This window comes from Capricornis sumatraensis, chromosome 8 (assembly GCF_032405125.1).
Source record: "Capricornis sumatraensis isolate serow.1 chromosome 8, serow.2, whole genome shotgun sequence".
Taxonomy (NCBI): Eukaryota; Metazoa; Chordata; class Mammalia; order Artiodactyla; family Bovidae; genus Capricornis; species Capricornis sumatraensis.
In genome coordinates this window covers 7,693,814-7,715,943 of record NC_091076.1, presented here as the reverse complement: position 1 = coordinate 7,715,943, position 22,130 = coordinate 7,693,814, and the positions used below count along the sequence as shown (strand labels likewise).

General features: G+C 49.8%; 2 protein-coding genes across 2 annotated transcripts; one reads left to right on the top strand and one right to left on the bottom strand.

Moving 5' to 3' along the window:
- The first annotated feature begins 102 nt into the window (after window positions 1-102).
- MRPL49 (mitochondrial ribosomal protein L49) lies at window positions 103-3,976 on the top strand. Its single transcript, XM_068978860.1, has 4 exons — window positions 103-180; window positions 1,479-1,629; window positions 2,409-2,533; window positions 2,645-3,976. The coding sequence occupies exons 1-4, from the start codon at window positions 103-105 to the stop codon at window positions 2,789-2,791; spliced, it is 501 nt and encodes a 166-aa protein (XP_068834961.1). The 3' UTR covers window positions 2,792-3,976.
- Window positions 3,933-10,981, bottom strand: SYVN1 (synoviolin 1). The gene is made up of 16 exons (XM_068978859.1): window positions 10,905-10,981; window positions 9,916-10,064; window positions 9,601-9,693; window positions 9,359-9,511; window positions 9,183-9,231; window positions 8,659-8,762; window positions 7,915-8,041; window positions 7,723-7,822; window positions 7,580-7,645; window positions 7,368-7,484; window positions 7,112-7,275; window positions 6,702-6,830; window positions 6,457-6,612; window positions 6,191-6,377; window positions 5,224-5,375; window positions 3,933-5,148 (listed from the first exon to the last, which is right to left on the bottom strand). Exons 2-16 carry the CDS (start codon window positions 10,045-10,047, stop codon window positions 5,042-5,044), a joined length of 1,836 nt encoding a protein of 611 aa, XP_068834960.1. The 5' UTR covers window positions 10,048-10,064; window positions 10,905-10,981; the 3' UTR covers window positions 3,933-5,041.
- Between the last annotated feature and the right edge of the window lie 11,149 nt (window positions 10,982-22,130).

The following is a 22,130-nucleotide window of genomic DNA, read 5'->3' as shown; positions in this document are numbered from 1 at the left end:
TAGGACTGCGCAGGCGCCTTCTCGGTCCCGGGCGGGGCGAACAGGAAGGGGCGGGACCAGGCTGATTGCGCACGCAGAAAGCTAGTTAGGGGGTAGTTCAAGATGGCGGCGACTACGTTTCGGTTTGTGCTGCGGGGCTGGAGGACCGGTGTTCCGCCGGGCTGCGGATTTCGGCGACTGGTGAGAGAGCTGATCCTGGAGTTGAGGGCAGAGGGCTAGGTGTGAGGCTCACTGTGTGCCTTATAATCTAAAAACTACGCCCCTCCCTAGGGGGCACTTTTCTGGAGCTCAGATACAAGATTGACAGAGAAGGTTGCAGGGCCTGGAGCGCGTTTCCGAATGTGGGGCTTGAAATATGATTGGAGGACAACTTAAGTTAATTAAATTAACAGGATTGAAATATGATTGGAGGACAACTTGAGTTAATTAAATTAACAGGATTGAAATATGATTGGAGGACAATTTGAGTTAATCAGCAATCCGACTCTCGCTGCCTAGTTTTTTTCTTTTTTTGGCTGCGTCCTTTTTTTTTTTTTTTTTTTTTTGAAGAAGCCGTTCCAGAGGGTGAAGATTGGCCCCGATCATTGGCGAGACTTTTGGGAACCTAGGACTCAAGATATATAGGCCGCTTCATCTTTTCATTCTCATTGTAACCTTGGGAGCCCGGGCTTTCTGTTGGGAGAAGTATGGAAGGATAGACTGTAATGTGACCTTAGGTATATTGTTTGCTAATGTCTTTATCTGTCTTGGATGTACAAAGGAGGTAGTAAAACCCCTAACATGTCGAATTAAAAGAATTAAGTGAAACAGTACCCCTAGGCACTTAGTGCCTGGTTGTGTCCAAATGAATTTGAGCGTGAAATGTTCCAGGTGAGGGAAGGTCACTTCAGATGAGTGTGAGTGGGAAATTATCAGGATTGCTGAAAGTCCTTAACCGAGAGGTGGAATATTTCAGTAGAATCTTCAGAGGAAACTAAAATAATGAAAAATGCCGGATTGGTTGGAGCTAGGGTTACTCGTCTTTCCAGAGGTATACACACACTTCTTATTTGAGTCCCACAAAAGTCCTGAGAGGCAGGCCCTTCTGAGTTCCTGACTTGTACCCTTTGTTGTTCAGTCACTAAGTCATGTCCCCCATGGACTGCAGCACACACCAGGCTTTGCTGTCCTTCACTATCTCCCGGAGTTTGCTTAGATTCGTGTCTATTGCGTCCATGGCACTCACCATATCCTCAGCCTTGTACCCTGAGGGTAACCCTGTGGCCTCAGCCTATACCCTGCAGCCTGGCAAACCCAAGTCTGGTGCTTTCCTACCTCCTGACCCAGGAAAAGGGGTAGCAGTGCAGTGAGCAGCCTCTTATTTATACTATTTAAACTCCAGCCTTTTATTTATACTATTCTCTTTGCCTGTAATGTTTCCTTTTTCTACTTAACTGAAGTTCTGCCAGCTGATGGAGAGATTTTTTTTTTTGTCTCAGAGCCAGACCCAGGGGACTCCTGATTACCCCCGCTTCCTGGAGTCTGTGGATGAATACCGTTTTGTGGAGCGCCTGTTACCCCCCACCAGCATCCCAAAGCCCCCAAAGCACGAACATTATCCCACTCCTTGTGGTTGGCAGCCCCCTAGAGGTGAGCTGGATGATGGGGATAGCTTGAAGGCTGCAGGGAAACATCCCTCTCCCTAGAGGTCTTTCTGCCCTGGCCCAGGCTCTTGACTTCCCAGAGGGTTATATTGAGATCACTTAGAGCTGGCATCTTAGGTTCAACAAAGGGCCAGGGATTGGATACCTGTTTTAGTAGGACCCATCCATTCACACTATTGGGGTGAGGTCTTCTCATGTGGGAAAAGTGAAGCATAGATAGATAACCCAAAAACTTCTACCCCGGCCATAACTGAGAACATGGCTTGGGAGTTGGGCATTTCGGGGTCCAAGTTTGGTTTTGCCATGCATTGTCAGTATGATCTAGTTGCTTAGCTTCTTCCAACCTTAGTTTCAACAAAATAGAGCTCATCTGCTCAGCACATTAAAGTGCATTGTGCAGAGCTCGGCCCGTGGTATTTGGTTCTTGTAAATCGCCATCCCTTTGTGCCAGATTTTTAGCCTCCCTGACCTAGTGGAGAAGGGCAACAATTGGCTCCAGAGGGGGACCCAAAGATCCAGGGAGGCATAGCCCCGATTTCATTTCTTCTTCAGCACCTGCTGGTGCCAGGCCTGTGCTGGGCCTCGAGGTACCAGTGTGAACAAGCTGATCCTGGCACTAAACTTACGGCAAGAGCGGGTCTCCTGATCTGAAGTCTGGAGGTGGCTTTGCTGTTGTGTTCACTAACCCCGTACACACCGAGGAGAAAGGCGAGGTGAGAGGAAGTCTGAGGACATTTGACTTATCCCTGTCCCTCTCTGTCACAGACCCCCCACCCAACCTGCCCTACTTCGTGCGGCGCTCTCGGATGCACAACATTCCAGTCTACAAGGACATCACGCATGGAAACCGTCAGATGACTGTGATCCGGAAGGTGGAGGGGGACATTTGGGTAAGTGGGTGGGTAGGTCAGGGTCCAGTTCTGACCTTTCAGGGCTGAAGGGACAGGAGCCTCTGGAGGGAAGGGTCTCCTGACCAGGCCTGATCCGTCATCTTCCCCCAGGCCCTGCAGAAGGATGTGGAAGATTTTCTGAGCCCACTGCTGGGGAAGACACCTATCACCCAGGTCAATGAGGTGACCGGTACCCTTCGGATCAAGGGCTACTTTGATCAGCAGCTCAAAGCCTGGCTCCTGGAGAAGGGCTTCTGATGCCCAGCTGAGCAGCCTCTGTGACAGCATCCCCCTGACTGGAGTCCTGGGGATCCCGGGAGGAGGCTGTTGGAGCAACAAGGAAAGAGAGGGTACAGAGACCAGGGCTGAGGGCTTTTGGAGCAGGCCTTGCATGCATAAAGGAGGAAATGGGACTCTGTGTGGGTGTCAGCACTGGGGGAGAGCTGTCTAACATTGGAGATGCACCAGAAACAGCCAGGTTGAGGGGAGTGTTAATTCCTCCCTGCCCCACTTTGGCGTGATCCTTCTCTCCCTTCATTGGAGCTCCTTGACTTTAGCCACTCAAGCTTTAGAAGTTGTTAACTGCCCCTCTCTCAAAAGCAATAGCCCAGCCTGGTTTACCGGAGGGTAGCCCAGGGCAGAACCATTGGGCACATTTCTTCCTTGGCCCACAGACCTTCACTGCTGCAAAAAATCCTTGAGCCCTTCTAGGTCAGACCTGGCTTGGTAGAGGCTACAGAGAACCTAGGGTGACTCAGACACAGATCCTGGAGGTGTTCATTTCCAAGTGCCATGCACGTCAGACCCTGGGCTCATTCCTTTTACCCATGGAGGTAAAAAATGGCCTCCATCTCATTCTGTATTAGAGTTGGACCTGACTGGGCTTCTAGCTCCAGGAAGCTAAAGTGATTAGCTGGCCTGCAGGGCTCCTTGAGAGTTCCTGGCGCAGCCCACAGCCATCCCTCTCAGGTTGCTGACCTGGTATCAAGGCTGGACAATGTACTTAAGGCAGGAAGATACTGACCTTTTGTCCCTATCGTCCTATCCTGCCCCAGCCAAGGAACCTTCACATTTGCCTCACCTTGGGAGTCCTAAAGGCCAGACACCTGAGATCCCACCCCATCCCCACCTCAGGATCAGGCTGCCTCAAGACAGGGTTCAAAGCATGGCTCCCCTACTTGCTCTGACCTCAAGCAAGGTAGTTACTCTCTCTGGGGTTGTTTTTTCATATGTAAAATGGGTATATTTTCCGAAGACCTTAATAATTCAACACTGTGCCCAGGGACAGTACTGCCTTATATAAATAAACCCACAGATTCCAGGCCACTCTCAAAGGCTACACCCTGAGTTTAGAAAAAGGGAGTGTGGCACACCAATCCTATCACACCAGTTCCACCAGTCATTAATGCAAGTTTTTATTTGGCTGTATATACAATTTAAGCTATTAAAATTTGTACAATATTTACAAATTAAATAATCATCTGAAACTGTCTCCAGCAACTCTTGTAACATAAAACCAAGGGGAAAAAGACAGGGCCGGCAAGGCCTTGGCTCCTGTGGGCCCTACCTGGCCCAGAGCCTTCTCTAAACTGGAAAGATGAGGAGCTCAGCACTCCTGCTTCCCTTTCCTGGGGGTCAGGCATTCCAATTCAAAATTTAAGCCAGAAGACATAGCAAGGAATAACTCCCATCCTTCTAAACTCAAGAAAAATTCTGCAAGTTAAGAAGTGGCCTTTCCATATGTTCTGAGGCTTGCAGTGGTTCAGAATCAGACACACGAGCTCTCAGCCTAGAGTGAGGCTGCCCGGTCCCTGCTGGGTGAGACCAGAGTCTCACCTTAAACAAACTACAGGGAGAAAAGGGCCCGGGGGGGAGGGGCAGAGCAGGGCCCCCTGGTGCTGTCGCCTGCCCGTCTACCCCCAGATACTCCTTTCCCTGAGTTGTGTGGTTGCCAGTAAGACATGGAAGTGCCACAGGGCACAAAGGGCACAGCAGACCACCGCAAAGAGCTTCTGGAGAGTTTAGGTAGGAAAAGAGGTTAGGTACCAGTCTTGGAGGGCGGGCCCAAGAGCAAGTTCCTGGCCTGCCTCCAGCCCCTTGAGTCCACACTCGGGAACGGGAGCTAATACTGTTCGGCACTGCAGCGTGACTCCACACACAAGGGGGGCTCACAGGGGCTGCCCCTTCTCCCAGAAGGGCATTGGGGGGTCAGAGGGCGTCTCAGATGCTGCACCTTTCTGCCTTCACAGTCCCAGCAGAATACAAGGCTGAAGGGTTGGAGAGGAAGCCTGCAAGTGACCCCAAATCCCCATGGCTGCCAGGGGACTGTAAGGGCTAGAGTCAGCTGGGGCCTCCAGCCTCTTTCCACTTGGTCTAGGGTGCCACCTCCTCCACCCCAGAGCTGGGGGTTACTACTCCCTGGTGCAGGTAGGGAGGGAGCTGGCACTTGGTGGCAGGATGTGTCCCAGTGAGGGCTGCTCGAGGGGGCAGGTCAAGGCTGGGGCGTTGTCAGTGGGCAACAGGGGACTCCAGCTTTTGTAGGCGGCGGCGGCGCAGCTCCGCTGCATCAGGCTCCCCATCTTCAGGCAGCTCCTCGGTGCCCGCTGACTCCGGAGCTGGGGACAGAGAGGTCCAGAAATGGAACCCAGACAAGGCCCTTGGCCCACTCCCTGGGGGCTGACCGCAACTACCTGAAGGCTTCTCAGGTTCAGGGGCTGGTGGGGAGGCTCCCGGGGATGGGGTGGAGGCCTCAGAGCTGGGGATGCTGGTGGAAGAGGTGGCAGCAACAGCGCTAGGGGCAGCCTCCTCAGTGGGGTTAGCTGTGGTGGCAGGCCGGGGGGGCCTAGGAAGAGAAGGGATGAGAGGAGGGCGTGGCATCCTGGCCTGACTGGACAGACTGCACTCAGTGCGCCTGGCAGGGTGAAGTCCAGCACCAACGTCATCAGCGGACGCCAGTGAACAAATGTTGCGTGACTCCTTGGAATTCTGTACCACAGACAGTAAACCACGAACAGGCAGGGACTGCGGGCCACGTTCACTGTTAAACTGCCGAGTCCCCATCTGAGGTGCAGGCACCTTCCAGACCAACTAAGTCCACCGAATAACCCACAAAGCACACGAGTCTCAGACTCAAGCTCCCCTCCAAGTCTGTACTGACATTGCTGGGTACCATGCACTGTGTACACGTTCCCTGCGAATAGGAATTAGAACACCTCTATTCAAATAAGGTAACGAAGGTCATGAAGCGAGTGATAGGATTGGGACTTGAACTTGGGCCAGGCTAGCTCCAGGTGACTTTATCTGCTGTCTCAGATCAAGGGCAGTGATTCCCAGTCAAAGTGTCACCCTGTGTCAAGAGAGGGTGTACAAGACAAAACTGAAGTACCAGGAATTATGAGTAATCTGACTTTAGGAAAGTGTAAAGGAACAAGATTCAGGTCAGCTCTTTAATAAACCCTACTCCTCTGTAGATCCCGACAGGCCTTGTGCAGGGGCAGGATAAAAAGTCACCAAGAACCCTGACACCTTGGGTGTGCCTACAGGTAGAATGCCTGAATCAAAGGGTGGCAGGAGAAAAGGGCTGAAGACCACCACTGGGGGCCTTCTCTTGGCAGCTCCACAGCCTGCCGCCCACCCCGGCCCCAGGCGCAGACGTACCCCAGGGAGGCGAGCACGGTGAGGTACTGGTTGATCTGCAGCATGGCGGCGTCCAGCAGCGTGTGGATGTTGCGCAGGCTCTGTAGCCGGGCCTCCAGGTGCTGTCGCTCGTGGCCTTCCAGAGCCCGCAGCTCCTCTGGGGTCAGCCCAGCAAAGCCTGCAGGAGGCACAGGCATGGGGGGGAAGGCTGAAGGGAGAGAGAGAGGCTCAGCCTGGGCCTGACACACCCCACCTCCCCAAACCACCCCTGGAGAGGCCCCACTTACCAAAGGGTGGAGGCAGCGGCATGCCCATCCAGGGAGGGGGGAAGGGGAAGCCGGGGGCAGGGCTGGCCTCCGGAGAAGAGGCAGAGCCAGGTGCTGGGGCAGAGGCGGCAGCAGCGGCTGTGGTTGTGGCTGCTCCATTGGGCCGAGAAAGGGCGGCTGAAGAGCAAGAACAGGAAGTCAGCAAGTGTTGACAGGCCTCTGCTTCCCTTGCTTCCATCCCCTGGCTGAGGTACCAAAGGGCTCACCTGCACTGCTGGACGGAGGGGGCACAGCCTCTCCTGAGCCGGGGGGAGGTGGGACAGGCGGAAAGGGGCCCATGGGGGGCCACAGCGGGAACATGCCTGGAGGGAAGGGAGGCAGGAGGCCCTGGGGGACTGTAGAGAAAAGACCCATGGTGAGAAAAGGTCCAATTGACAGATCCAGGTCGCGGGCAGGGGGTCTGGACGTCCCCTGTCCTCTGCCCCCACAGGCCCTCTCTGAGCTCAGCACAGATCACTTGTGACTGCAATCATCTATGTCTCTTCCTGTGACCAGCCCTTGTGGCCCCCCCACCTCCTCTAGAGGGCAGAGACTCTGTTTCACCTCAGGATTTCCCATTCCCAGTCCAGGGCAAGTATCCAACACTGTTGGATGGTCAGATGAAGGGGCCACTCACAGTTGGGGGGCTGGGGCAGGAGTGGTGGGGCGTGGGGGGCAGGTGGCGGCCCCTGATCTGCAGGCTCAGGGGGCGGCGGTGACTGGGTCGGCAGCGATGCCCGAAGGACGTCCATACGGCAGGTGGGGCAGGTCTGCTGCCGCTGGAACCAGGAGCGCAGGCAGCTGGGGGTCAAGACCAGGCAGTGGTTGGCAGGTCCCTGGGATTCTGCCTCCCAGAGCCACCCCTGATGCCCAGGCTCCTCGGCCTCTCCCACCTGGTATGGAAAATGTGGTTGCAGGGCAGCCTCTTGGCACCAGTCACCATCTCTTCTCGGCAGATAATGCAGACATTGTCCATCGCCTGCAGTTCCTCTGGGGTGGCGTCTGGATACCTGGTCAGAACAGGCCAAGGGCACGTCAAGACCAGAGCTGGAGGTGGGGCACCTGGGGCAGAGCTTGGGCGAGCAGCTGGGACGGGGCCACTTACAGAGTATTCATGTTGCGGATAGCTCGGCGAGACATGATGGCGTCAGTCACAGCTTTCTTGAACTGCCTAAAAGGACAGTTTCAGTAGAGGAGGGAGACAGAGGGGGAGGGGTCGAAGGTGTGGCAGGGCCGGGCTAGGCTCACCTCATGGCCAGGTACATCGGCCGGATGGCGAAGAGGGGGAACGTGTGCACCTTGATCATAATGGTCATGAAAGCCATGTACAGCAGAACCTTGATGAAGCCTGGGCGTCGGGGACAGAGAGTGACGGGTCACGGGACTGGGCAGGCCGGGCTGGGGACGCCGGTACAGGTTGGCGAGGGCCAGGCTCCTCACCTGTGAACAGCTCGGTGTAGAGCATGTACACAGCCTTGTTGTCCCAGGGATTTTCGCTCTGGAGGTCCACGGAGTGTAGCACATACTTGATGAAGATGGTGAGCACCATGGTCATCAGGATGGCATACTGGTGGAGAGGGCAGGGAACATAAGGATACAGCCCCCTTGCTCCAGCCAGACTCTGCTATCCCCAGGCCTGTGCACAGCGGAGTGCCACGGGACAAGCACAGGCTTGGACGCCACCAGGGTCCTCCTCGCTTCTCCACTCACTAGCTGATGGGACTTTCAGCAACTCACTAGACCACTCTGAACTTCAGTTTGCATGTCTGTCAATGACAGAATTAACTGCTTCTGTGTAACAGTATTGCTTTGCTGATCAAAACAGATGCAGGTTGTGCTCAGCACAGGGCCAAGCATACAGAAAGCACTCAACAAAGATGGACCATCATCACCAGACACACCTCCCCAGCTGTCCATCAAGCTAATTCCTTCTGTCCATTAACAGCAAGCTCCTCTGGCATCAACTGAGCAACAGGTCAGGGCTCCTCCACACATGCTTTTCTAGGCCTTGCCCACTCTTTTAGGAGTGTGTAGTGGGCAGGGCTGGGACTGACTGACAGCTGCTCCTTGGTGGCCACACGGGTTGGCCACAGAGCAGGTGCTCAGTAAAGGTTTGTGAAGTGATTCAAGGCACGTGCAGTGCCACCTCAGGCCTGTCCTCCCAACCTCCCAAGCCAGTTTTACCTCAAAGCCAAACACCAGCTGCACAGAGGCCCCTCGGGTCAGGATGCTGTGATAGGCATGGCTGACGAAGAGGAAGTCCAGGATACCCAGGAGGAACATAAGGGCTGTGGGGACCCCCCAAATGGGAGGTTGGTGGGGTCAGCCCAGGGCCTGACAGCCACTTCCTGCTCCAAGACAGCTCCCACCCTCAAGCCCACCATGGCCCCAGCCATCTAGTCAAGTGGGCACACTCCACCGAACCCGGCCCCCTGGGATCTCTGGTTCTCCCTAAGGGTGGCCCAAGCTCCAGGTGAGGAGGCAAAGAGCTAACAAGGGGCCAGGCAGTTGAGAAGCCCTGGAGTGGAACAGGGCAGAGATGATGCAAATTAACTTCCTAAATTATCTTTCCTGTACAGCTGTGGGTGGAGCGGGCAGCCTGTGCTCTATGGCATGCTCCATGGGTAATGACTTTTCATGTTCCAGTCCTTCATGGCGCCTCTTCTCCCTCAAGCTCCCTCCTCTCCATTCCCGTGGGTCTCACTCACAGACAATGCGGCAGTGAAAAAGCCAGGAGATATTGGGGCTGCGTTCCATCTGAGGCAGAGCAGAGAGGGGGCCTGTCAGGAAGTCTGGGGCTCACCCCACACCCCGAACCCAGCCCTCACTCCACGAGTCTGCCCTCTAGCCACTCTGGTCCAGAGAACCCCCTGACCCAACTCACAAAGTCCACACGGTCCTCAGCCAGCCAGTGAAAACACTTGAGGAAGAGAAGGAGAGTGAAGAGAGCAACAAAGCGGGGGCTGAAGTCGTCCCGAAAGACGGTGAAGGCCAGACAAGTCTCAGTGACAGCATACCAGGAACGTTCCAGAAGGTGCTGGAGGTTGAACAACGAAGGATATGGAACTCAGACATTCTGTTTGCCCAGCTCCCTGCTCCTCACCTTCGGAGCCATGATCATCTTACCTCCATCTCTGCTGCCCTCAGCTGTCCGAAAAACACTTTGCCCATCACCTTGCCCAAGAGGAAGACAAGGACAAAGGCCTGGATATACAGGACCTAGGAGTGAAGAGAGGCTATGTTTTGAGGTCACTTTCTGCCTTGTTCTGTCCGGGGCTCATCATTCAAGAACCTCTCCACATCCCCAACACAACTGGTTCCAAATTAGGTCTGGCAGCTACTTCACTCTTCTACCTACCTGACCTTTAGCCCCACCCCTGTCTCAAGCCGACTCCTCCTTCCCTCCCAGGGAGTTCCTCCCTCCCCGAGCCCTGAACTCACTGCCATGCTGGGGCTAGACTTGGTCAGGTACACCACCGTGGGGTAGAACTGGTGCTTGAGGTAGTAGGCATGAGCCACCACGGCCCCGGTCAGCGCCAGGCTGGCCGCCATCATCACGGCAGTTCGGAACATTGCCCTGGCCTGAGGACCTGCAAGGGGAAAAGAGAGAATTGTTGATGCCCATACCGTGCAAACCTAGCACTGTGCCTGAGACGCCGTGTTAATAAACAGGAGAAAGGAAAGAAAACCTCACTTCGTCCTCACCATCATCGCGTCAAGAATAACATATGCTCCCCTATCTTACAAACTAGAAGGCTGAGACTCAAAGAGGTTAAGAGGTTACACTGACGCAAGGCCTGGAGCCTGAATTAGTCCTGTTTCAAATCTAGGGCTCTTTCCACGCTGCCTTGCCAGACCGCCGCCTCTAGGGAAGAATGAGGAAAGGCGGCAAAGTCGGAGAAGGGACCTGCTCCCTTTGCCCCTAAAAGTGACTTTGATGGGGTGGGATGCAACAGCAGAAACCTCCAGAAGCGGGAACAAGCTGCCCGGTCTGGGAAAAGGCAAGGTGCTGGGGGGCGCAGCCGGACAGGGGCAGCGCCAGTGACAGCTCGGTCAGGGTGGGCAGCTCTGACGCGCGCCCCGCGGGAGCGGGGCGGGGTACGTCAGCCTGGAACCCTGGCGCCGCCACCCCCGGGGCAGTGTCAACTCGGGACACCGGAGAAACGGCCGACCGTCAGGATGCAGGAGCGAGACGGATAGGGACCCGGGTCGCCCCCACCGCCGCGCACCTGTAAGCGCCAGGAGCTGCGAGCGTCGCAGGCGGGGCCGGGCCTCCGGGAGAGCGGCCGCGCGGGCGCCCGTCTACCACCAGCTGACAGGCCGACAGCTGGCGGCGGGGCTGAGGCGGCGCGTCAACCCCGGAGGCTTCGAGGGGGAACGCCCAGGTCCCGACTCCAACCACAACCCGGGCCCGACCCCGGCCCACTCACCAGGAGCCCAGCACCGCGAGCCCGCTCAATGCCCGCGACTGCGGAGGCGGCTCCGGTTAACAACACTCCCCACCCCCTGCGAGCCGGAACTTGGAGGGTGAGACACCTCACTTCCGGCGGGGCGGGGCGGGGCGTGGGTCGTACCACGCGCCCTCTTCCCGTACCCGCGCTGCCGGTGGCGCCGGGAGCGGCAGTGCCACCACCTGTCTGGGGTTCGCGCCTATGGTTCGCGCAACAGATGAGAGAGGCGAGAGGTGGTCTGAGCAGCAGAGGGGCACCCGGGGAAGATTAGAGTCTCCCCATTTACTAAGCACAGATGGTAGCGTCTCCGCCGCTGAGTGGACTTAACTTACCCGAGGACCCGGGCTCTCAAAGCTGCTAGCGGGAGAGGAGGGTGGGAGGGGAGTCGTGCGGGCCGTACCATTCGGAGGGGCTGCGTAGGCAAGGGAAAGACATTACGGGCCTAAGAGAAATAAACAGAATGTCTTAGAGACTCATTCCAAGGGGACTCACAACAGTTTGATAAGTTAGGTGCTTTCTCAGAGAACTGGATGCAGGAAAGAAAAACGTGTTCCCTCCTCGATCACCCCCAAATTGGGTGGGAGTGAGTTAGATCCCCGTGGCTGCTACTGATTGCTCAAAATAGAGTTACGCGGACCAATCAGAAAAAGAAATGAAAACTGCTGGCCTATAGGAAGAGGAAAGCAGTTGAGCCGTTGCTAGGGGCGGAAGGTAGCGTTGCCTAGGGCTAGCTCCAACCCCAGAAGGGTAGCGAGTAGAGAGGGCGCAATCCGTGGGCGGGTGCTCTGAGTCTGCCCCAGGGGAACGTTTGCTGCGCCGCAAAAGGGAGGTGTACCTGGGACTGAGTAGAAGATAGACGTTTCATTCCAGTTCACCTTGCGATGGGAGTGTTCTATGCAAAGGGAGTGACTTCACCGTCGCGTGCCTTCACCCCTCCCCAAGCCTACTGCGTTGCTGTTCTTAGATCGTTCTGTCCTGGGCCTCCGTTGCCACAGATCGCCAGATCTTGGCTGTCAATCAGCCAACCCAGTCTGCTCATTGAGAGAATAGAGTTAATGCGCCCACCGTGCGTTGCGTGTTCCTCCGTCATCGCATTTAATCATCAACCACTGAAGTTGATAAGCTAAGTGGTGCTAGTCTCGTTTTGTACCGTGTGCTCAGTTGCTTCGGTCGTGTCCGACTCTTTGCGACCTATGGGCTGTAGCCCGCCAGGCTCCTCTATCCAGGGGATTCTCCAGGCAAGAATGAATACTGGAGTGGGTTGCCAAGCCCTTTTGCAGGGGATCTTCCCGACCCAGGGTTCTAACCGCGTCTCCTATGTCTCCTGCAATGCATTTTATGTGTTCTTATTTTATACATTCTCATTTTATAGGTTGGAAATTGAGGTACAGAGATTTAGCAAGTCCTGGGATGGACACCGGATCTGTCAAACTCAATTCCCATACTGTTAGCCTCAGTCACCTTTATCACCACTTGTTAACCTGAGTTGGCCTGATCAGTTTAACCTGTAGCCTGTCACTGAGCTGGCTCCCTTATAAGACCATCTGTGACTTTCTAATGACTATATCCAGTGGGCAGCTTTCAGTTCTTTGGTGACTCAACCGCACTCTCCTTCCTTCCTTCCTTCTGCACCGATTAGCATGAGGGATCTTTGATCCTCCAGGGATAGGATCCGTGCACGGTGCAGTAGAAGTATCCAGTCTTAATCACAGGACAGCCAGGGACGTCCCCATCTCTTTGATTCTAAACAGTCTTCTCCTTGAGCTTCTGTGACCCGACATGCCTCTGTGTTTCCCCCAATTATGTATCTGCCCTCTTCCTCTTTCCTTCATTTAAATGTTGTCCACAAAGTCCTTTCCTTCTCCAAGGAATGTCTTTCTTCTCAGTTATAATCACAGTAAACATTGCTTAACTTCTTGAGTTGGATGGGGGCCCCTTCTATGTGTTCCCATGATATTTTGTGCTTCCAGTATAGTGGGATTCAGCACCCTGGGCTGACATTGGCAATGAACTTGACTCTCATTTTTAGAGGTCTCGAGCTTAAGGATGGAGGCCCGACTCTTTTTGCCGCACACTGAACGGAAGTAGATTTCCAAGCAAACAGTATCACCACTGATGAGACTTCCCTGGTTGAATTGCTAGGAGAAATAGGCAAATACATAATAATGGTCAGAGGGTTTAATAATCTCTCATTCACTGACAGAACAATAAGTAGGCAGAAAATCAGCAAGGACACAGTAGACTTGAGCAATGATATCAATAACTTGTCCTGATGAACATTTACAGAACAGTTTATATGTTCTGTTACAGCATACATGTTTTTCTTAAATGAATATAGAACATTTACCTAGACTGATAGTGTGTGTGCGCCAAGTTGCTCGTTCATGTTAGTCTTTGTCCCTGTGGACTGTAGCCTGCCAGGTTCCTCTGTCCATGGGATTTTCCAGGCAAGGATACTGGAGTGGGTTGCCATTTTCCTCTCCAGGGAGACGGATTTATTCTGGGACAGTAAACAAGACTCAATAAATTTAAAAGAATTCAAGTCATACAAAGTATTTCTATGACCACAATAGAATTAGATTGCAATCAAGAGAAATCCTTGGAAAATCCTCAAATTTTTTGAAACAAAACACTTTTAAGTAAGTAATGGATTAAAGAATAAACCACAAGAAAAATTAGAAAGTATTTTTAACTGAGTGAAGGTGAAAACATAATAGAACTTAAGAGATTCCACTAAAGAAGTATTTGGGGGAAATTTATAGCACTGAATGCTTATCTTAGAAAAGAAGAAAGGATTGGAATTATGACCTCTGCTTCTACCTTAAGAAACTGGAAAGAGAAGAGAAAAATTGAACCCCAAATAAGCAAAATAAAGGAAGTAATCAAATTCAGAAAGGAAATCAATGAAATACAGAAATAAAAATCAAAGGAAAAGCTGGTTCTTTAAAAGGATAAATAAAACTGATAGACTTTCCAATCAGATTGATCAGGAAAAAAAAGAGAAAGATACAAATTACTGATACCAGGATTGAGAGGGGTGCTATCTGTATAGATTCTACAGATACTAAAAGGGCAATAAGAGAGTATCATACAATTTTATGCCAACAAATTATATAACTTCTAAGATGAGCAAGGCTAGATGTCTGCTTTTCCCACTGCTACTCAACACTGTGCTGGAGGTCCTGGCCAGGAGACTAAGGAAAGGGAAAAAAATTACAGATTGTAAAAGAAGAAATAAAACTGTCTTTGCTCACGGTCATCATTATTGTCTATATAAACACTACTAAGTGCTTCCCTGGTGGCTCAGTTGGTAAAGAATCCACCTCCAATGCAGGAGACCCAGGTTCAGTCCCTGGGTCAGGAAGATCCCCTGGAGAAGGAAATGGCAATCCACTCCACTATTTTTGCTTGGGAAATCTCATAGAGGAACCTGGTGTGCCGTATAGTCCCTGGAGGCACAGAGTTGGATATGACTGCGTGACGAAACCACCACCAAGGAATCCACAGGAAAGCCACTAGAACTAAGTGAGTTCAGCAGGTGTAGGATGGAAGGTCAGTATACAAGAGAAACTACATTTCTAAATATTAGTAGTAAACAATTGGAAATTAAAAATTTAAAAATACTGCTTCAGTTCAGTTCCGTCTCAGCTGTGTCTGGTTCTTTGCAACCCCATGGACTGCAGCACGCCAGGCCTCCCTGTCCATCACTGACTCCCAGAGCTTGCTCAAACTCATGTCATGCCATCCAAATATCTCATCCTCTGTCGTCCTCTTCTCTTCCTGCCTTTAATATTTCCCAGCATCAGGATCTTTTCCAATGAGTCAGTTCTTTGCATCAAGTGGCCAAAGTATTGGAGCTTCAGCTTCAGAATCAGTCCTTCCAATGAATGTTCAGGACTGATTTCCTTTAGGATGGACTGGTTGGATCTCCCTGCAGTCCAAGGGACTCTCCAACACCACAGTTCAAAAGCATGAATTCTTTGGCGCTCAGCTTTCTTTATGGTCCAACTCTCACATCCATACACGACTACTGGAAAAACCATAGCTCTGACTAGACGGACCTTTGTCAGCAAAGTAATGTCTCTGCTTTTTAATACACTGTCTTGGTTGGTCATAGCTTTTCTTCCAAGGAGCAAGTGTCTTTTAATTCTGTGGCTGCAGTCACCATCTGCAGTGATTTTGGAGCCCAAGAAAATAAAGTCTTTCACTGTTTTCATTGTTTCCTCATCGATTTGCCATGAAGTAATGGGACCAGATGCCATGATGTTAGTTTTCTGAATGTTGAGTTTTAAGCCAGCTTTTCTTTCCACTCTCCTCTTTCATCTTCATCGAGAGGCTCTTTAGTTCCTCTTCACTTTCTGCCATAAGGGTGATAACATCAAACGATAGGGAAGGAATACAACCCCAGCCATCAACAGAAAATTGGATTAAAGATTTATTGAGCATGGTCCCCCCTATCAGAACAAGACCCAGTTCCCCCACAGTCAGTCTCTCCCATCAGGAACTTCCATAAGCCTCTTATCCTTATCCATCAGAGGGCAGACAGAAAACCACAATCACAGAAAACTAATCAAACTGGTCACATGGACCACAGCCTTGTCTAACTCAGTGAAACTATGAGCCATGCTGTGTAAGGCCACTCAAGATGGATGGGTCATGGTGGAGAGTTCTGACAAAAATGTGGTCCACTGGACCACAAACCACTGCGGTATTCTTGCCTTGAGAACCCCATGAACAGTATGAAAAGGCAAAAAGATAGGACACTGAAAGATGAACTCCCCAGGTCAGGAGGTGTAAAAATATGCAAGACTTGTACACTGAAAAGTACAAAACATTGCCAAGAGAAATTAAATATCTAAATAAATGGAGAGATATACCATATCTGTGAAGCAGAACACTCAATACTTCTATGATGTCAATAAAAGGGAGAAGATTAATAAAGTACAAAGCTGGCTCTTCGAATAAGCTAATAGGCAAAACTCTGGCAAGGCTGATTAAGAACATAAAGTGAAGTTAAAAGTAAAAAATATAATGAATAATAATGGGAGATAACCACAAACACAGCAAAGGTTTAAAAATAATAAGAATATGATAGGTGTAATTTTATGGCAATACATTTGAAAACTTAGGTGAAAGGAATAATTTCCTAGAAAAGAAAAGGTGTGTAAGACTGACGCAACACAGAATAGAGAACATGAATAGACCAACAAATAGTTTTAAGATGACTCAGTATTAACTATCTCCTCCAGACACAACTGATTATCCATGTGGGAAATAACTGGATTTCTATTTCACACCGTATACAAGAATCAGTTCTAGGAAAATTGATTCACTTAAATGTTAAAAAGCAAAAATTTGAAACTTTCAGAAGAAAATATGGGGAAATATGAGGTAGTCAAGGATTTCCTTAAAAAGACCCAACAAGCACAAACCATAAAGGAAAACAAATATGGATACATTTGACTTCATTAAAACATAAAATTTTTATGTACTCAAGATTCCATAAATAGGGTTAACAGTGGACGTGAAGAATCATACTGAAGTGATGGAAATGTCCTAAAACTGATTTACGATGAAGGTTGTATAACTTGATAAATTTGCTAAAAATCTGTTTAATTGTGCACTCTAAGTGGACAAATGACATATGTCAGATAAGCCTCAATAAATTTATGCCATTAAAAAAATTAAAAGATTCCATAAGTAAAGGAAACAATACATGACAGATTGGGAGAAGACTAAGGATTAGTATCCAGAATATGAAGAGCACTCTTCCAAATCAACAAGAAAACCTGAAAGAAAAATGGTTGGAGCACTTTTCTAGTTGTTAGATGAAATGCTGTTTTATTGATTCCTTGACTGTGTAATAAAACCAGTTAATCCACAAAACTTGAAAAGGTACTCAACATCACCAATAATTAGGGAAATGAATGTGCAAATAAAAATGAGATATAATTTTTTATTCATAGTGTTGGCAAAAAGTAAAAGTCTTAACATGCCTGTCCCTAGTGATCCAGTGTTTAAGCCTCCACATTTCCACCACAGGGGGCATGAGTTCTAACCTGGTGGGAACCAAATCCCCACATGCTGAGGCATGGCCAAAAAGAACAAGAAGCAAAGTAACTCTGGTGGAAGAAGGTAAAGCAGAGTGGTTTGGCAATATCTGGTAGATTTAAACACATAGCTGCCCTTCAACCTAGCAATTTCACTCCTTGAGAAAGTCTCCCATGTGTACAGAAAGGACACATGCAGAGAATATTCATTGTGGTTCTTCATAAGTAGAGGAGACATGCAAGTAGGCATTTTTAGAAGAAAATGCGTAAGTTGTAATTTAATCATGTGATGGAATTTTGTATACTGAAAATGAACAGAGGGAAAACTCAGCAGTGAACACAGGACTGGAAAAGGTCAATTTTCATTCCAATCCCAAAGAAGAACAATGCCAAAGAATACTACCTTCCAATTGTTCTCACTTCACATGCTAGCAAGGTGCTCAAAATCCTTCAAGCTAGGTTTCAGCAGTACATGAACTGAGAACTTCCAAATGTATAAGCTGGGTTTCAAAGAGGCAGAGGAAACAGAGATCAAATTGCCAACATTCATTGGATCATGCAGAAAGCAAGGGAGTTCCAGAAAAACATCTACTTCTGCTTCATTGACTAAAGCCTTTGACTGTGTTCACAAGAAACTGTGGAAAAATTTTAAAGAGATGGAAGTCTCATACCTCCTTACCTGTCTCCTGAGAAACCTGTATGTGGGTTAGGAAGCAACAGTTAGAACCTTACCCGAAACAACTGTTCAAGATTGGGAAAGGAATATAACAAGGCTGTACGTTGTCATCCTGCTTATTTAACTTCTGTGCAGAGTACAACATTTGAAATGCTGGGCTGGATGAGTCACAAGCTGGAGTCAAGATTGCTAGGAGAAATATCAACAACTTCAGATATGTGGAAGATAGCACTCTAATGGCAGAAAGTGAGAGGAACTAAAGAGCCTCTTGATGAGGGTTAAAGAGGAGAGTGAAAGAAGCTGGCTTAAAACTCAACAATCAGAAAACTAAGATCATGGCATCCAGTCCCACCACTTCATGGCAAATAGAAGGGGGAAAAATGGAAGTAGTGAAAGATTTTATCTTCTTGGACTCTGCTCCAAAATTACTGCAGATGGTGACCGCAGCCATGAAATGAAAAGACGCATGCTCCTTGGAAGGAAAGCTAAGACAAACCTAGACAGCGTTTTAAAAAGCAGAGTCATCACTTTGCAGACAAAGGTCTGTACAGTCAAAGCTATAGTTTTTCCAGTAGTCATGTCTTCATCTGAGAGCTGGTCCATACAGAAAGCTGAGCACTGAAGAATTGATTCTTTTGAACTATGATGCTGGAGAAGACTTTTGAGAGTCCCTTGGACTGGAAAAAGATCAAACCAGTCAATTCTAAAGGAAATCAATCCTGAATATCTATTGGAAGCACTGTTGCTGAAGCTGAAGCTCCAAATCTTTGGCCACCTAATGTGAAGAACTGACTCATTAGAAAAGACCCTGATGCTGGGAAAGATTGAAAGCAAAAGGAGAAGGGGTTGGTAGAGGATGAGATGGTTAGATACCATCACCAACTCAATGGACATGAATCTGAGCAACTCTGGGAGATAGTGGAGGACAGATGAGCCTGGTGCACTGCAGTTCATGGGGTCACAAAGAGTCGGACATGACTTAGCAGCAGAACGACAAATTCAACATGAAGAAATCTCTAAAAAGTGTTGATTAAAGTAACAAGTTACAGAAGAACACGTAGAATATGACACCCTTTCTTACATTTTGTTATGGATAGAGATTTACTTACTAGTGAAAATATAAAGAACTGCCCCAAATTTAGGATGAAAGTGGGGCAATGTAAGAAACATGGTCCTACAGAGATACTTAGCTGTGTTTATAGTGTTTCTTTTCCTGCGCTGGGTTGGGGGGTATGTGCGTGTGCCTACATTTTTCTCTTTTTGTAATCTGAAATATTTAAGTAACAAGAATGAGGCAAATCTGTGTATCCTGGTATAGAAAAATTTCTAAGACATTTTATGACGTTAAAAAAGTAACTTTCAGGACTGCCCTGGTGGCTCAGTGGTAAAGGATCTGCCTGCCAAAGCAGGAGACATGGGTTCGATCCCTGATCTGGGCAACTGCGACCCTACGCCACAACTACTGAGCCTCTGCATTAGATAGAGCCTGGGAGCCGCAGCTACTGAGCCCAGGGGCCACAGCCGTGGAAGCCCTTGAGCCCTGGAGCCCACGCTCTGCAATAAGAGAGGCCAGCTCGGTGAGGAGCTGGCACACCTCAGCCGGAGAGCAGCCCCCGTTCTTCACAGCTAGAGAAAATCACGTATAGCAATGAAGACCCAGCACAGCCCAAAATCAATTAAGAAATGATTGTTTTAAAAGTCACCTTTAGAAAAATGTTATAAACACGATCTCATTTACGTAAACACAAATAAGCTATGAGTGTATATTTATATACATATGTATGATATGCACCTGTTAAAGAAGGGTACACTGTTGAACAATGGACATCTCTAGAGAAAGGAGAATGGGGGTGGGGTGTTGTGAGGGGACATTACTGTGTTTTACCCTGTTTAGTGCTACTTATATAATAATTTATAAAATGATTTTGAAGATTTCAATGAACCAGAAAATTCCGATACCAATGACCCAGGAATTCCAGTTCTAGGAACCTATCCTCACACAGAAGTCATTAAAGCAGGGTTTGTAATAGAGGAAATTGAGAAACAACCTACACATCCATCAACAGGCAGTGGTTAAATTATGCATCCATGCAGTGGAATGCTGGACTTCCCAGGTAATACTAGTGGTAAAGAACCCACCTGTCAAGGCAGGAGATGTAAGAAGCACAGGTTCGGTCCCAGGGGCAGGAAGATCCCTTGGAGGAGGGTGTGGCAACTAACTCCAGTATTCCTGCCTGGAGAATCCCATAGACAGAGGAGTCTGGCGGGCTACCGTCCATAGAGTCGCAAAGAATTGGACTCGACTGAAGTGACTTAGCACACAGGCATGATAGAATGCACTGGAAGCCTGGAATCTTGCCACTGCACCGTCAGGGAAGTCCTGTCCTGCCACTTTCTTGATGGAACACTCCCAAGTACTCCCAGCCTCTCCCGATTTCCTAGAATGACCCCGCAGAACTGCACCACGTGTGAGGCTCGTGCAAGGCCTTGACCAAATTGCAGAATGGTAAGGAAATAAATGATTGTTCTTGTTGCAAACCTCTAAGTTTCAGGTGTTTTGTTTTGTTTTGTTTCCACAGTCATTGACAACCCAGGTAGTCGGCAGCACGTCTGGTTTGTCTCCCTGTTCCCAGGCCCAGCTCCAGGGCCTGGTACAAAAATAAGAGCTCAGTGAGTATTGAAGGAGAGAATGAACAAATGGATGGCTGGATAGATGGATAGAAGAATGGGTGATGGAGGGATAAGTGAACTGTTTTGGTAACCTGTGGGTGGTAGGTTGTGGCAGAATCAGGGATCCCAAGAGTAACAGCTTTGTGGAGGATGAGGCAAGAGTCTCTGCTGGGATTTTTATAAATGCAGGGCGCCTGCAAGGTCTAACTGGGGCCGTGTATTACAGGCAGTGCACTCACAGCCGTTCAAGTGCAACCTGGAGACGTGGAAGCCTCTGTGGTGCAGGAGTCCTAGAGCCACACTATACCTGCCAGAATCACAGTGGCCAAAGTGATGCCTGGAGAGCCACCATTTCATTCAGCTCCAAATGTAAGTCTCGCATGATTGCAACTGTGGGAGGAATGCCTGGAACACGTGGTTTTTACTGTTCCAGCCTCTGCAGTCCAGGAAGGCAGCTGGGAGGCGGTGGCAACAGATGCTGAGTGAGCCAATCGGCTACACCCACTTCCACTTCTACTGGCTGCTCTGCCAAAGACCTTCTCAACTGGGCGTTTGGATTCCTGCACAATCTATATCCAGCCTGCCTCCCCCTTTCCACATGACCCTCTTTGTATTGTGGCCGACTAACTTGTCCCATTCCCTGAAATATGCTTGTTCCTCAGACTAGGTGTCTCCTCTTTGGCTCCTCTTTCTGTAAGATGCTCTCTGTCTCCTATTTGCTCAGAAAACCCTTCTCACATACCCAGAGACACTTTCTAGCATCAGCTAAGAATCTGAGTGAGTTTCTCCTTTGTCTTGGCACCAGTGGCATTGACCCAATGGGAGCACAGTCTTGTGCGATCCTATGTTGTAATTGCTCCAATGTCTGTGACCTCCATCAGGGCAGGGCTCAGAATAAAAATTTAAAAAAGTACTGTACATGTGCTATAAATTGCAAGGATAGTTATACAGCCCATTGCATGTTGAGCTCGGACTGTCTACCAGACACATGTTTAACCCTCAAAACAGTCCTGTGAGTCAGGTCCTATTCTCATGCCTATTTTATAGATGAGGAAACCGAGGCATAGAAAAGTTAAGCGACTTGCCCAAGGTTTGCACAGCTAATAGGGAAAGACAAAGTCAGGATTTAAAGCAGGCAGTGTGGGGACTTCACCGGTGGTCCAGTGGTTAAGAATTCACCTGCCAACGCAGGGGACACAGGTTTGATCCCTGGTCAGGGAACGAAGATCCCACATGCCTAGGGGCAACTAAGCCTGTGCGGCACAGCTACTGAAGCCTGTGAACCCTAGAGGCCATGCTCTGCAACAAGAGAACTCACCGCGAGGAGAAGCCCGAGCATGGCAACTAGAGAAAGCCCCGGCACAGCGAGAAGGGCCCGTGCACCACAACGAAGACCCAGCACGGCTAAAGAGAAATAAATAAATTTAAAAAGGAGAATTTCTATAAATAAGTGAAGCGGGCAGTGTGGCCCACAGCCCCACTCTCACCCTCCGTACTTTGCAACATGTCCATCTTCTCAGTCCTGTGACAACTTGTTTCACTGATGAAAAAGCAGTGGCTCAGAGAGGGCAAGGAACTTACCCTAAGTCACCCTGGAGAGTGGCTGAGGTGGGACTGTCTGGCTCCCTGACACACCACAGCCCTCCTATAAGCCACCAGGTCCCACTGTCTGGCCCCAACTCCCTCAGGGTCTGTGATGAATCCACCCCCAATCCAAGCAGGGTCGGGGGGCTGTGTCCTTCCCAACAGTCTCTGGGCAAAGCCAGGGGACAGCCACCACTGGGTTAGACCACCTGGGTGTCCTAGGAG

Coding starts and splice junctions, on each gene's coding strand:
- MRPL49 (XM_068978860.1), top strand. CDS start 103: ATGGCGGCGACTACGTTTCGGTTTGTGCTGCGGGGCTGGAGGACCGGT. Junction 181..1,478: donor GCTGCGGATTTCGGCGACTG/GTGAGAGAGCTG, acceptor TTTTTGTCTCAG/AGCCAGACCCAGGGGACTCC. Junction 2,534..2,644: donor AGGTGGAGGGGGACATTTGG/GTAAGTGGGTGG, acceptor ATCTTCCCCCAG/GCCCTGCAGAAGGATGTGGA.
- SYVN1 (XM_068978859.1), bottom strand. CDS start 10,047: ATGTTCCGAACTGCCGTGATGATGGCGGCCAGCCTGGCGCTGACCGGG. Junction 9,694..9,915: donor AGTCTAGCCCCAGCATGGCA/GTGAGTTCAGGG, acceptor CTTCACTCCTAG/GTCCTGTATATCCAGGCCTT. Junction 9,512..9,600: donor TGAGGGCAGCAGAGATGGAG/GTAAGATGATCA, acceptor TTCAACCTCCAG/CACCTTCTGGAACGTTCCTG.